The 12,809-nt window shown below is 35.5% G+C and overlaps 1 protein-coding gene across 4 annotated transcripts; it reads left to right on the top strand.

Annotated features, from left to right (window-relative positions):
• The first annotated feature begins 6,178 nt into the window (after positions 1-6,178).
• On the top strand, positions 6,179-12,328 carry LOC149560768 (uncharacterized). Of its 4 annotated transcripts, none has more exons than XM_089824796.1 (8): positions 6,179-6,722; positions 6,909-7,192; positions 7,444-7,548; positions 9,910-10,171; positions 10,313-10,378; positions 10,500-10,905; positions 11,762-11,910; positions 12,004-12,328. In XM_089824796.1, exons 1-2 carry the CDS (start codon positions 6,370-6,372, stop codon positions 7,039-7,041), a joined length of 486 nt encoding a protein of 161 aa, XP_089680922.1. In that variant the 5' UTR covers positions 6,179-6,369; the 3' UTR covers positions 7,042-7,192; positions 7,444-7,548; positions 9,910-10,171; positions 10,313-10,378; positions 10,500-10,905; positions 11,762-11,910; positions 12,004-12,328. The 4 variants fall into 4 exon arrangements, with proteins under 4 accessions (XP_089680922.1, XP_089680921.1, XP_089680923.1 ...); XM_089824795.1 differs by having other exon boundaries at positions 7,702-10,171; XM_089824797.1 differs by lacking the exon at positions 9,910-10,171.
• The last annotated feature ends 481 nt before the right edge of the window (positions 12,329-12,809 follow it).

The following is a 12,809-nucleotide window of genomic DNA, read 5'->3' as shown; positions in this document are numbered from 1 at the left end:
CAGTGTTTTTGTATTTAATGGTGTGTTTTCACACCACCATTCAAATCATGGATATTGTTCTATCAAGTTAGCAAGTTTTCATATTGTTCATGGATATGTGATCTAGTTAGCAAGTTTTCATATTGTAGTAATTATGTGAAATTCATTATCAGAATTTCATGATGTTAAAATATGATTTATATGATTTATGATTTTCATGATCTTTTTTTAAAAATTGCATGTAAAATCTATGGAGCCAAAATTTCACATTTTTTAAGAGCAATTATTGACAAGGCATCATTTTTCTTGTTAAAGTTATCATCAAATGTTTAATGTATGTGAATGTAAAATGGTATATTTTTTCCTATATAATATTTCATGTAAAATTTTAGTTGCATATTTTGTTGAATAATTAACTAACTTAATAAATTTATTAAAAGGGAGAGATACATAGAGGGGCAGAGAGTGCAGGATAGGAAGGGGGGAGGGAGGGATGGAGGGAGAGAGAGGAGCTTGTGTGTTCCTGCATTTGTAGAAAGGTGTCTGTTGATGTGTGTTTTATGACTCACCAAACAGTAGAACAAAATACCGAAATATCTTATCCTCTCTTGAATATATATCTGTCTATGACCTCATCAAGATCTTCAAATGTCTCCTCCCCAATTGAAAGCATTTTCCAAGTCGAAGATAGCTAGCAAAATCCTTTTGGTCTTTTCCTCCCTCCACAATATCCTTGTGTGCATAAACTCCATTGAAAATGTTCAGTGTTAGAATCAAGTGAGTAGGCCCTTTCAAGCTTGGACGGATAATACTCTCCCCTGGCTCTTTACCTGCTAGGAACTTAATGGTTTCATTCTCTTGTTCACTTCGTGAAATGGAATCCTCTTCCGCAAAATATGGATCCTTAACTTCCTTATCCTTATCATGTTCACCCTGATAGTTATCATTCTTCAGTGAACTCTCTTTGCAAGTTAACTTAACTAGGTACTTCACTTTTGTCATAGTTTTCACCCAACAGGTAAGGATGCTGCCTTTTGCAATTTTTTCTATAGGATCTATATCTAGATCATCATAAAGCTCCTCTTTCAATATTATTCCTGTCAAGCTTGATTCCAGATCACAAATTATACGATGATTTTGGACTCTGCGGGCTATTGCTTGGACAATTTTTCCCACTGATAGGGTCTCTTCATTTTCTCCAATCAGCATATAAAATTCCTCATCCTGGGATGACTCTTTATATGGCGATCTCAAATCCTTAAATCCATGTAACAATTCACTCTTTATGTCAGCAAGGGTTTCCTGCTTTTTATTGGATGTCCGTTGCTCCACACTTCTAATATATTCATCAATATCAAGGGCATTTAACAGATCAGGATATTTTTTGACATGCTCAACAACCATTTCTTGTGTTTCCTCATCCATATCATCTATATCATGTCCAACTTCTTCACAATATATGTCCTTAGCCATTTTCTTGGCAAGTTCATATGACTTTGGATGAATTCTAGTATCATCCAATGGATCCATAACATGGTTTCCGGACGCTGCTTGTCCATTCCCTCTAACCCTTAAAAAAACCAATAGCATTTATAAAGACAAGTCGCTTCATAGCCTCTACAGTTGGTTGTTGTAACCATTCCCTGCTCAACAGCTTCATACTTTTCATCTGGAGTAAGGAAATGTTCCAGTGAATGAAGCTTCAATGATAATATTTCTTTGCCAGGACTACATAATGTTGCAACCATGGCCAATGGATTCTGAAGATATCGACCAAGAGCCATAGCACGCCTCACAATCCCTCTTTGTGTCAGCAACTGGTCCTAAGAGATGTGAGAATTGTCATATAGTGTAGGCAATAATTCATCTAAATAAACAACATTTATTGTGTCCAATCCTTTTGCCAAATCACGTGGATGAACACAAACACAGGGAGGGATAGAGGGAGGACACAAACACACACATATTTAGCGGCTAAGTCACAAGGTTCGAGTTTGAGTTTGAGTTCGACAATTATGAAGTTCAGATGAACTTGACAATAAATTCAATTCGACGATATATTTGTCTTACATAATTTTTCAAAAATATATAATATATATGATCACAATTTCCAACAAGGACAAAAAATAACTTTGTACAAATGATTGCAAGTATGATTATTTTTTACTTTTCTTTGCTAATAAATAGAATTAAAATAAAAAAATAATAATCATTTTATTTATTCTTGACTAACAAAATAAAACTGTGAATATTCAAGAATAAAAAATAATAATAATGTAGTCTAATTATAAATAAATTAAATCATAAATATTAATACTTTACTCATTATAATCCTTGTGTTTCACTAATAAAATAAGATTAATTTTTTTTACATCAAATTCTAATTCCAATTCAAAAATGAACAACCAAAGGCAAGAAAAAGATATTCCCAGTCATATTCCGTTCCAATTCCAATTTCTAAATTGGCAACCAAACGCAAAATATGGATTTGAAAATTCATCTTTCGTGTCAACCAAATGGTCCAACTATCTTCCTAAAATACATAACCAAGTTTTCGAAAACCTGGTTATGAGATAACTTGGTTATGAGAGAAATTCATCTTCCCCAAGCAAACGGGGCCTTAAAGAATATAGAGAGAACTCACGTTAAAGATTAAATTGGATTGCTTTCGGAACATGCACCTTGCGAGGAGTGGAGGACAACCACACCACCAGGGGTTGTAGTGAAGTATCTCCTCCACCTATCTGCCTCCACGGCCTGAGCCTCATATCTAGTCCTCTCCCCAGTACATCATTGTCAATTATCTCATCCACACCTAAGAGCCACTGCGGGTCAACGCTCACAACTATAACCCCTCAAATCTCCTCCTTAGTCTCCCTCACGGTCAAAGCCAGAGCAAAAAAGAGAGAGATTATGGTCCAAATTAGTGCTCCTGTGCTAGTATTCATCCAAATATTCTGGGCCATGGAACTCTATGACACATCTAATGAACTCCTAATCATGAGGAAAATATTCTTCAGGCGTCGCATCAAAATTTTGCATTTGGTTGGTTGAATCCAAGGAGAAATTGGCCTCCATACCTGAAAACTTTGCTCAAATTCTTGCGAAAATGGGGGCCTCTCTCCTTCTTAAAAGCTTCCACGAAGGAACTAGAAGCACTCCTTCCAAAGACTTCCTACATGCGAACCATTATCATGCATTCTGGAGAACTTGTTCATAAGTGTCCTTGATTAGGGAGTAATCATTTAAATTACACTCCTTCAAATGGAGGTGGGTTAATATAATGTCACTAAAGATACACCACTTCAATCAAGATTAAGAAGACCGAAGTCTTCAAAAAAATTCATGACGTTTCCCGAAGGGGGCATTCACTCCTAGATTAGCTAATTTGTCCACCACCCCATTCGCTTCTCGATAAACATCTAGAAAATTCTAAAGTCCTCAAACTCCAATAAAAGATACTTAATCTGGTTAACGTGCTTGTTAGATGCCAAGACTCCAGTTTGCCTTTTTTGATTACATTGATGATTATATAAGAATCTCCTTCCAAATGTAACTATCCAAACCCCAGTCTTACTTGAAGTAGAATGACTTCTTTTGTTGCTTCACATTCTACCACTTTATTAGTATCATTCCTAAGTCTTTTTACAAGGATCACCACCGCATTGCCTTCTTAATCCCATGCAACGCATCCACATCTAGATATGCTTAAATTTCCTTGGGCAACCCTGTAAAAATTAATTTTGGTCCATCCTTCCTCTGGTGGCTGCCAAAGACATCTTTCCTTTCGTTGTCGAGGATGAACCCTTGAAGGCCCATTAATGGGCCTTGGATTGAATGAATTTTAATTACATCTATAAGACCGGTATTTATAGAGAACATGAATCACATCCTAAGCCATCTTCACATTCTTTTGAATGCCATCTCTTTCATTATTAATATTTAGTAAGAAATTAGTAGATTTGTGAAGTTTTGGTTCTCCAAAAAGTTGGTTTAGCAACCTTCTTCCAAGTTGTTATCACATTGGACACAAATATTTGATAAACAACTCATTTGAAGATAAGATATCATTCAATCTCGCGTATCCTTTATTGAAGAAATTACACTTTCTTTAAAATATTTCCATCAACCTATCTCACAACTTAGCTAAGGAAACCCAATTCTTAATTACATATGCCACAAACAATTTAACCTTTACCTTAATTTTATCTATGTATCACAATGATTATTTTTTACTACCAATTTGCTTTGTCCACCTAAGTGGTCTAACTTTTTCCACAAAAGAGTCCTTAGGTACTCTAACCACATGATTTATGTTGCGTACAAACTAATGCGGGGTCCACCACTCCCATGCCTCCCCTCTTTCCTTTTTTAGTTGGATTCCCTACTAATTATCATTCAATCCATGTCTCTACTCAATTTCCTACATTATTACACCCCTTCAATTTATTTTGGTTGTTATTGATTTAGGCCTATTGTATGATGGTTCATAACAAGTTTCTTGATGATCATAAGGTAACAAACATATGTATCTAATCATCTTAGGAACACTTCTCTTGGGATTAAAATGAATATTTTATTTAGATTAATATTGGGGATGGCTTACTCTCCTCTCTATATAATTGTGGGTTGTTATTGACTTAGCTTCTTGTGATTTGTTGGATGTTGTTTAAGTCCTTGTTGGAAAGTCTCATGGACGTGTGTATTATGTTACAAGTGTGTTTTCGACTTGTCATAGAACCCTTGGAAGTGTATTACACCTTCCACTTGTGTACGGACATGTGAGATCGTTGTATAATTCTGTAATGATTATAGCCTTTCTTTTGTATTATGGTTATGAATGCACTTATGTTCATGATTTTGAATCCATATTTCAAAAGATTCTTTAGTGCATATTTGACTTTGTGTTATGAGGTTTCGTTGGTGAGACATTACAATATGGATCTATATAATCAAAGGGGTAGCCTCTTATTTTTAACTCTATTAAGAATTGACACATAGAATCCTAGTTTGATACTAGACTCAAAGTTAGAGTATTTTATTTTCACCATGCATGGTTGAGTCTAGGAATTCAGACTGAATATGTGATTGTAAACTAGTCTTTCATCTGTGAACTTAATTTGGCAACTGATAAAAATGTACTCCTTATTTTTCTTGATTTGTGTTGGTTTCTTTTGATATCTAAATGCTGGCAATAGTATGTTAAGAGGAGACATGTTCTTTTTCATCAACTCACGTAAATATATAGACAAAATAACAAACTTTTTAGTCATATAAATGCACAATTCATAATGATTTATGTAAATCTAGAGTTTTAGTACTTGGATTGAAGTAAGAATTGCAAATAATAAATTTTGGAATACATAAGGATGTAAGAAAAGAGAGAATGTCTAGATGAATACATTGAATACCTTCAATACAAGGCCACCATAACAAATCATGTGAATATTTAGCTAGTTTTTAGAGGGAAAATGTTTAGCACGATTCTACGATTTTATTTTCTTTTAAAAAAAATTAAGTAGAAAGGATTAAGAACCTAAGGTGACTCGTGATTACAAACTCAACCTGTCTAAAAGGTTCGTAGATCAATACAAATTTCACATATCTAGGAATGTGTGTATAAACAAATACAATCAAAATATGTATAAGATGCAAATGTATAATAATAAATGAGATAAATGTACAAGAATTATATGAAAGATAAGCAAACAAAAATAATAAGAGGAGATCCCAAACTTTTATTATTAAAGTCTTCTTACCACAAACATACATAGTATGCTCACCACAAGCACAATTACCATTTAAAATGATAGTTCGAACTTACACAAATTTCTTAATCCATAAGGTTAGTGCACTTGATCTTCCGTAATCCCTAGGATTAGCCCACTTGATCTTGAAAGTCCAAATTGTAGAATCAACTCTTAACTTGTTCAATGAAAACAAAGTGTCATAACATCTCATCTTAACTAAGAAAACCAAATTATTGATTATGCCACTAACAAGTGAACCTTTCCCTTGGTTTTAGTTTAAACTCTTCTATCACAATGATTATTTTTCCCACACAAGTGGGCTAACTTTTCCACAAAAATTCCGTAGGTCCTCCAACCACATGATTTCTGCTGCGAACAGACCAACTTGGGGTCCACCGCTCACATGCCTTCCCTCTTTCCTTTTTCCGCCTGGTTTCCTAGCAATTCCCATTCACAGGAATTTTCTCACATAGGCGTAGATTTGATCCTATTATAGCGAAGTCTCTCGTTTGCTGGGGGGTCTATATTTTTTATTCTGATGTTTCTTGGGGTTCAATTCAAACCAAATTCATGACATTTTCTGCAGACCCTAATATGCACAATCTGCGTTTAATCTTGTCCACTGATGTAATTTAATGTTATGGAAATGGGTTTATTTTGGGAATCAGAAGAGCTTAAATTAGGGTATCATTTGTGTGGAGAGTTAGAAGCTGCCGCACTTCATATAGCTGTATTTCCAGAACATCACGCACAATCCAGGTTGTGTTTGGCAGATCTGTCTGCAGATTTGGCTTTTATGTTTAAATCATGCACTAGAATTATTTCTATCATGTACTATGTGAAGTCTGAAGGTGTCCGGTATGCAAAAGGAGTCTCTGCTGTTGCGCTCAACAGGAACGAAAAGAAGGGCAGATACACGCCAGGAAAGCTTCAAGAGTGGAAGAACGTGCTCTACAATCAATCATATACAGATCGCATCCTGAGTATTAAAGAGTAAGTATCATTTACTCTACCTTGCACTTATCCTTATTTTATCAATGCGTTGTGTGCAATTTTACTTTCGTTTAGCTTTAGGCCCATGAGACTTCATTAATCGTTTTGCTGCCTACTGCTAAAGTGTGACATGCTCACTGTTAACAGCGTGATGTTTATTCCGTTTCGTTTGTTGTATATGTCTAGATATGAGGACTGGAAGAATGTTGCCTATGGTGTACTGAAAGTAATTAGAAAGGTACCATTGTTGGTCGAATCCCTAAAAGGCTTTGAGTTGACTACACACTTCAATCCGAAAGAAGTCACTAGCAGATTATAAGAATATGGGGTATGGGCGGTTCTGGTAAAATTACTGGTGTTAAGAGATGCATGGTTATTGAAGAGATTTGGGAAGGGAGATTGTAAATCAACATTCATCCTATCGTCTTTGGTGGCCAGAGCAATGTCTTAAAGTTTCCAGTAGATAATAGGTACCAATGATATTTATCTCTTTTTTATATATGTTTGTATTATTGATTCTAATTTCTTTTTCAAGACTATTAATCAATTTGTCTTTTACTTTAGTTTCCAGTAGATAATAGGTACCAATGATATTTATCTCTTTTTTATATATGTTTGTATTATTGATTCTAATTTCTTTTTCAAGACTATTAATCAATTTGTCTTTTACTTTTAACGTTTTATCTGACAATTCTGATAGTAAAATTATTGGTGTTGAAAGGTGCATGGTTACTGAAGAGATTTGGGAAGGGAAATTGCAAATCAACAGTCACCCTACCGTCTTTGGTGTCCAGAGCAAAGTCTTAAAGTTTCCAATAGATAATAGGTGTGAATGATATCTATCTTTCATTTTGTATCTGATTGTATTATAGCTTCAAATTTTTTTTTCAAGACTATTACTCAATTCATCTTTTACTTTTAAAGTTTTAAGGAATAGTTATGTATTTGTTGCACTCTTTCATTGTTTTTTTGTGACCAGTGCAATGCTTTTGGAAAAGTTACCCTACGATGTGGTTATTAATCATCAGGGTCTTCATGTCAAACATACACTGGCCACTGCTCTCTAAAAAATATTTGATGGCATGAAACTAAAGGTTTTTCTGAATTCAGAAAAGCTTGAATAGGGGCATTACGCTCCTAGAAACATAAAAGAGACAGCGGACAGTGTTTCCCTTCATATAGCTATCTTTTGTGTCGTTTTGGCAGAGCTGTCATTTATGCTCAAAAAATGCATATGGTAGTACACAAACTCCATGTGGTGTTTAACCGAGCTATCATTTATGCTCAGAAAAGTATATGCTAGTATTAACAATCTGAATGATGCTTGACAGAGCTGTCATTTATGCTAAAAAAGGGCATATGAAAGTATGCACAATCTGAGTGGTGTTTGACAGAGCTTTCATTTATGCTTAAAATATGCATTGTAATTGTTTCCATTTTTTACTATGTTAAGTTTGAGGCTATCATTTCATAAAAATGAAAAGAAGGGCAGATACACCTCAGAAAAGCATAAGAATGGAAAAAAGGTAGATACAATTCAGAAAAGTTTAAAGAATGTAAAGTAGTATTCGAGAATGTTCACCACACTTAAATCAGTTGAAAGTCATCAAAAACAACTTGTAAGAATATAGAGCATGGGTGGTTCTGGGAAAAAAAGTCTAGATGATAGAAGTGTTGCATGGCAAGCAGAAAAAGCTCTTCGACGACCCTGGTTTTAAAAGTGTTTCAATTGACAATACAGCGGAGGCCAAGGCAATTTGCAAGATGCATATGAGAGAGATGATCATTGTTCAGCATGATGTTGATCATGTGTACCACCCGAATGCTCTATTGCCAGCTAAGGCTAGCGTATGGTCCGAAAATTTGATTTGATCTGTGAAAAATCAAACTATTGCAGTCACTGATTATTAATCTCCTATCGTAAATGATTATTAAACTGCTGAAAACAAATTCTCAGCTAATATCGAAAAATAACACAACTGCAACTTCACTTAAAATATGGAAAGAAATGCGTAACAGAATCAACACAATATTTTCGGACAAATTGTCCCTGGAAAAACCCCTAAGGGAAAACCAGTTCTACAGATGAGGAATTATATTAAACTTCAGTAAATCAAGAGATACAAAATTCCTTGCCTCACACTGGCAGAACTCCGACAGCCTCCTAATTTCTTCTGCTGATATTCCCCACTGCTATTCCCACGCTAACACTGCGCCCTTGCTAACACTGCAAGACTGTTTGCTAACACTGCAAAATGCTTCACAAAAGCTTCTTCCTGTGCCCTTGCTAACACTGCAAGACTGTTTGCTAACACTGCAAACTGCTTTACCAAAGCTTCTTACTGTGCCCTTGCTAACACTGCAAGACTATTTGCTAACACTGCAAACTGCTTCACCAAAGCTTCCTTGCTAACATTGCAAGACTGTTTGCTAACACTGCAAACTGCTTCTCCAAAAGCTTCCTTGCTAACACTGTAAGACTGTTTGCTAACACTGCAAACTGCTTCTCCAAAAGCTTCCTTGCTAATACTGCAAGACTGTTTGCTAACACTGCAAACTGCTTCTCCAAAAGCTTCCTGCCTTTCATTTTTTTTTTTCAAATGCCCCCTAGACCCCCTTTTATACTACTCTCGTTGGTAAACCAACGACCGAGATTAAATCAAACCAACGGCTAAGATTAAGACAACTCAACAGCCAATAATAGAATTGGTTGCAAGGTGTCCAAAAGGGAATCTCTAAAATTAGTAAATAATAACCATTTACTAATTTTTGGCAAGTGGACAAACAGCTGTCCAAACCACCCATAAATACAACCGCTATTCATAGATAAGGACGAACAACTGTCCAAGCTACCCATAAATAGTGCTGCTATTTTCGGGTCAGAAATAACAGCTGTCCAACTAACAATAATTAACATGATCAACTCACTGATTTCCTATATCGGGGCAGCCCTTTGTTGACATGGGGCAGCTCTTTGTTGACATGCTTTTTTGCTACTATCTCCAAGGGATGGATTCGAGAAGCTTGTTGATTTTTTTTGAAAGCCCGTTAAAGTCTTTGGTAGGCAGCTTTATGGAAATTTCAGCAAATCTCATTTTGAGGCTCTTAATTACATAAGATCTCTGCAATATATATACTACATGTTGATATCAAGAAGAGGCTTTTTATAAGTTATTTTTTTCCCTAGATGACAAAGGGAGTCATTTTCGGATACAATGTGCTTCTTCCTTGGTGAAGAAAGCAATTTCAGATTTGAAGTATGAAACAGATTAAGGTGGAGTGTTTTGCACAGTTTAGAAAGTCTACTGAGTTAATGTCTTGTTGAACCTGATGAGATGAATTGCATAAGTATGCACGATCACTCAAGGGATTCAGGAGAGAAATTGCAAATGAACGATCATCTTACCAACTTTGGATTTTCAGCAATTTAAGTTACTAATGAAGTACAGGTGCGATTAAATTTTTATTTGTTTTAATTGTCTCACTCATCAATGGCAAATGAATACCATTTGTTCCTCTTGTGTAGTTGCTTATAGGAAGTTCTATTGTTTTTATTACAACTAGTTAATATTTTGTTTATGGTGATTCAGAAAGGAGTAGGCCGCGAGCATTTGAGCAAAAATGTCCATCTCGGTTTAGCAACATGGGATTTTTGGGTTTGTTTGTCTACACCTTTGTTTTTTCTGATTTTCTGTAAGAATCTCAATATCTTCTCCTGAAATTTTTATGACTATTCTCATACGGTTACAATACTAATGCAAGAAATAGTGGAAACAGATGGATCAATCATCAAACGGGGATGCTGAGAAGTAATGTTGAAACGCATGGTTAGGACAAGCAAAGGAATTTGGACCCTCACATCTTCTGAACTGGTACCAAAAATTATCGTGGCTCAAGGTCATGAGTAAAATCAATAATTAGTGCACTATCAAGAGATCTGGCCAGGCTTCGCTGGTTTGATATTGGGCAGAGAAATATGGAGTGACCTATTCTATTGAAAAAGATGTTGATTTAGAATTATTTGAAGCTGAGGGTTAGGAATTTCTTGGAGGGTTTTAGAGTTGTATGCAAGCAGGTGCTCCCTCATCGGCCACTGGCCTCCCTGCCGCATCCTACCACAACCTCTGATTGGTTATACATAAGTAAATTTGCCCCTGTTATCAAACTTCGCTATTCACCTACGGTACAAGCTTATTCCCAGATTATTGTACTTTGTAATGCATTTTTCGGTATGATTAAATACATTCCTGTGATTTAATTGCATATCTCTCTGTGCAAGTTAAGTTTTATTGTAGTGTCAAGGGAACAGCTGCATATCTTTGGCTTGAAGTGTCTGATGGATAGAAGAGCATACAACAGCTTCATCCATATCAGTCTATTTGAGAAACAGTCCATTACTTGTTAGGCATATTTTGATTAAGAGCAATGTTACCAAATAGTGATTTGATAATCACTTAGAAACAGGATGAAGTAATAACGTTTTTCATGGTTTTGAAGTCATAGATAAATGGGAATTACCGCACATTATTTGCAAGTAACAATTGAAAGATGAATCTGTAATGCAAATATCATTTTCAGCAAAGCAAATTATCATATCTGTGTACATGGCCTGGACAAAAGAACATTATTCTAATTTTTTTGCTAGCTTATAATTCCGTGTTATCTTTCATACTATAAAAAATACAAGTCCAGAGATAATCACTAGATACAATTATATTTTCCCAAGATCCAAACATAGGGGTGTGTTTCTTTTCTTTGGTTTCTTTAAGCACTTTCATGGACTTTGACTAAATATCAATATAATTACCTGCGCCATTTTGGAGGAAAATTGCACAATTCATTCTTTGAGAACTTTAATGGCATTGGCATCCATCATAGCAAACATACTTTTAGCGGTCATGAGATGCCATAAGAGAAATTAATCACTTAATCCAGATCTACTGGCCTAGTCGAAGCATTTAAGTAGGGAATAAATATGCTTGATGCACATTGTAGTTTCATTAATCACTCTGAGTGTTTTTTATTGATGCTTTTTGCAGCATAGATGAAGAGGGTACTTCCTGCAGCTCCGACCTCCAGATCAATATATCTTATCACTCGTTCTGCAATCACAATAATTCCACCATTTGTGACAGTGGTCACGTCTCCTAAAACAACTTGATCTCAACGAAGCTTTGAATGAGTTTCGGTAGAGCTTCCTTTTTACCCTTTTTCTTTTGTACGCAGTATTCTTACTATTCCATCTCGCTCACAGAAGAAGCATTCATTCATTTGGTGGCAGGAAATAAAATGCCCAAGATAGATGTGAACGTAGTTTGCATCCGTCAAGATGCCCGCTGGTTGAGTGGGGAGAGATGCAGCATGAACATGCAGAACGGTTTTCAGAAGGCTCACAAATTGTTGCCCATTATCAATCAATATAATTCTCTTGCGTCCAACATGTTTCTGATGTACATCTTACACCGTTCTTTTTGTTTTGAGACATGTTTCATTGATTCTACTTACGCTCGAGTCTGTACAAATAATTTTTGAACATTTATTTGAACCTTTTGTATCATACGACATTTCCTACAAAGGTTTCCAATTAATTCTTTCATCATTATTAATTTGTTTTACATTCTATCGAATTGAATCCTGAAATATGCACTGCCAATTTCAAACAAATGTAAATTGGGGCGAGAAGCATGTAAAATGCTTATCAGAGATTTAGAAAGAAAAACGAAGTTAACGTGTAGCCTGGCCAGGAACAATCATATGATAAGAGCGGTTTAAAATGATATTCCTGCAACAAAATTTTATCATCATTGAGAGAGACAATTGGGTCTACTAAATGTTTGTAGGTTTCAAGTGCCTGCTGAAGGAGTTCTAATGTTTGAAGGAAGGAAAATTAATTAAGAGTAGTTTAAAACACTTCCTTCCAAATTTTTTGACATTTCTCTCATGACAATTCTTCCATCCTGTGAATGGGTTATGTGTTTGAAGGTAGCGTGCTATGTTAAGGCCGATCTCAGTGATTTGGCTTCTCAGCTCTTCTGCAATTGCAATCCTCCAGTCTATTTAATGGTTTATAGGCTGTGAAGAAAGATT

The sequence above is a fragment of the Cupressus sempervirens genome, chromosome 4 (genome assembly GCF_028749045.1).
Source record: "Cupressus sempervirens isolate cs-2001-9-10 chromosome 4, ASM2874904v1, whole genome shotgun sequence".
Taxonomy (NCBI): Eukaryota; Viridiplantae; Streptophyta; class Pinopsida; order Cupressales; family Cupressaceae; genus Cupressus; species Cupressus sempervirens.
This window is presented reverse-complemented; position numbering and strand designations above follow the sequence as displayed.

Excerpts from the sequence above, each read along its gene's own strand:
- LOC149560768 (XM_089824798.1), top strand. The coding sequence starts at position 6,370 with ATGGAAATGGGTTTATTTTGGGAATCAGAAGAGCTTAAATTAGGGTAT. Across the intron at positions 6,723-6,908 it reads CGCATCCTGAGTATTAAAGA|ATATGAGGACTGGAAGAATG; the intron begins GTAAGTATCATT and ends GTATATGTCTAG.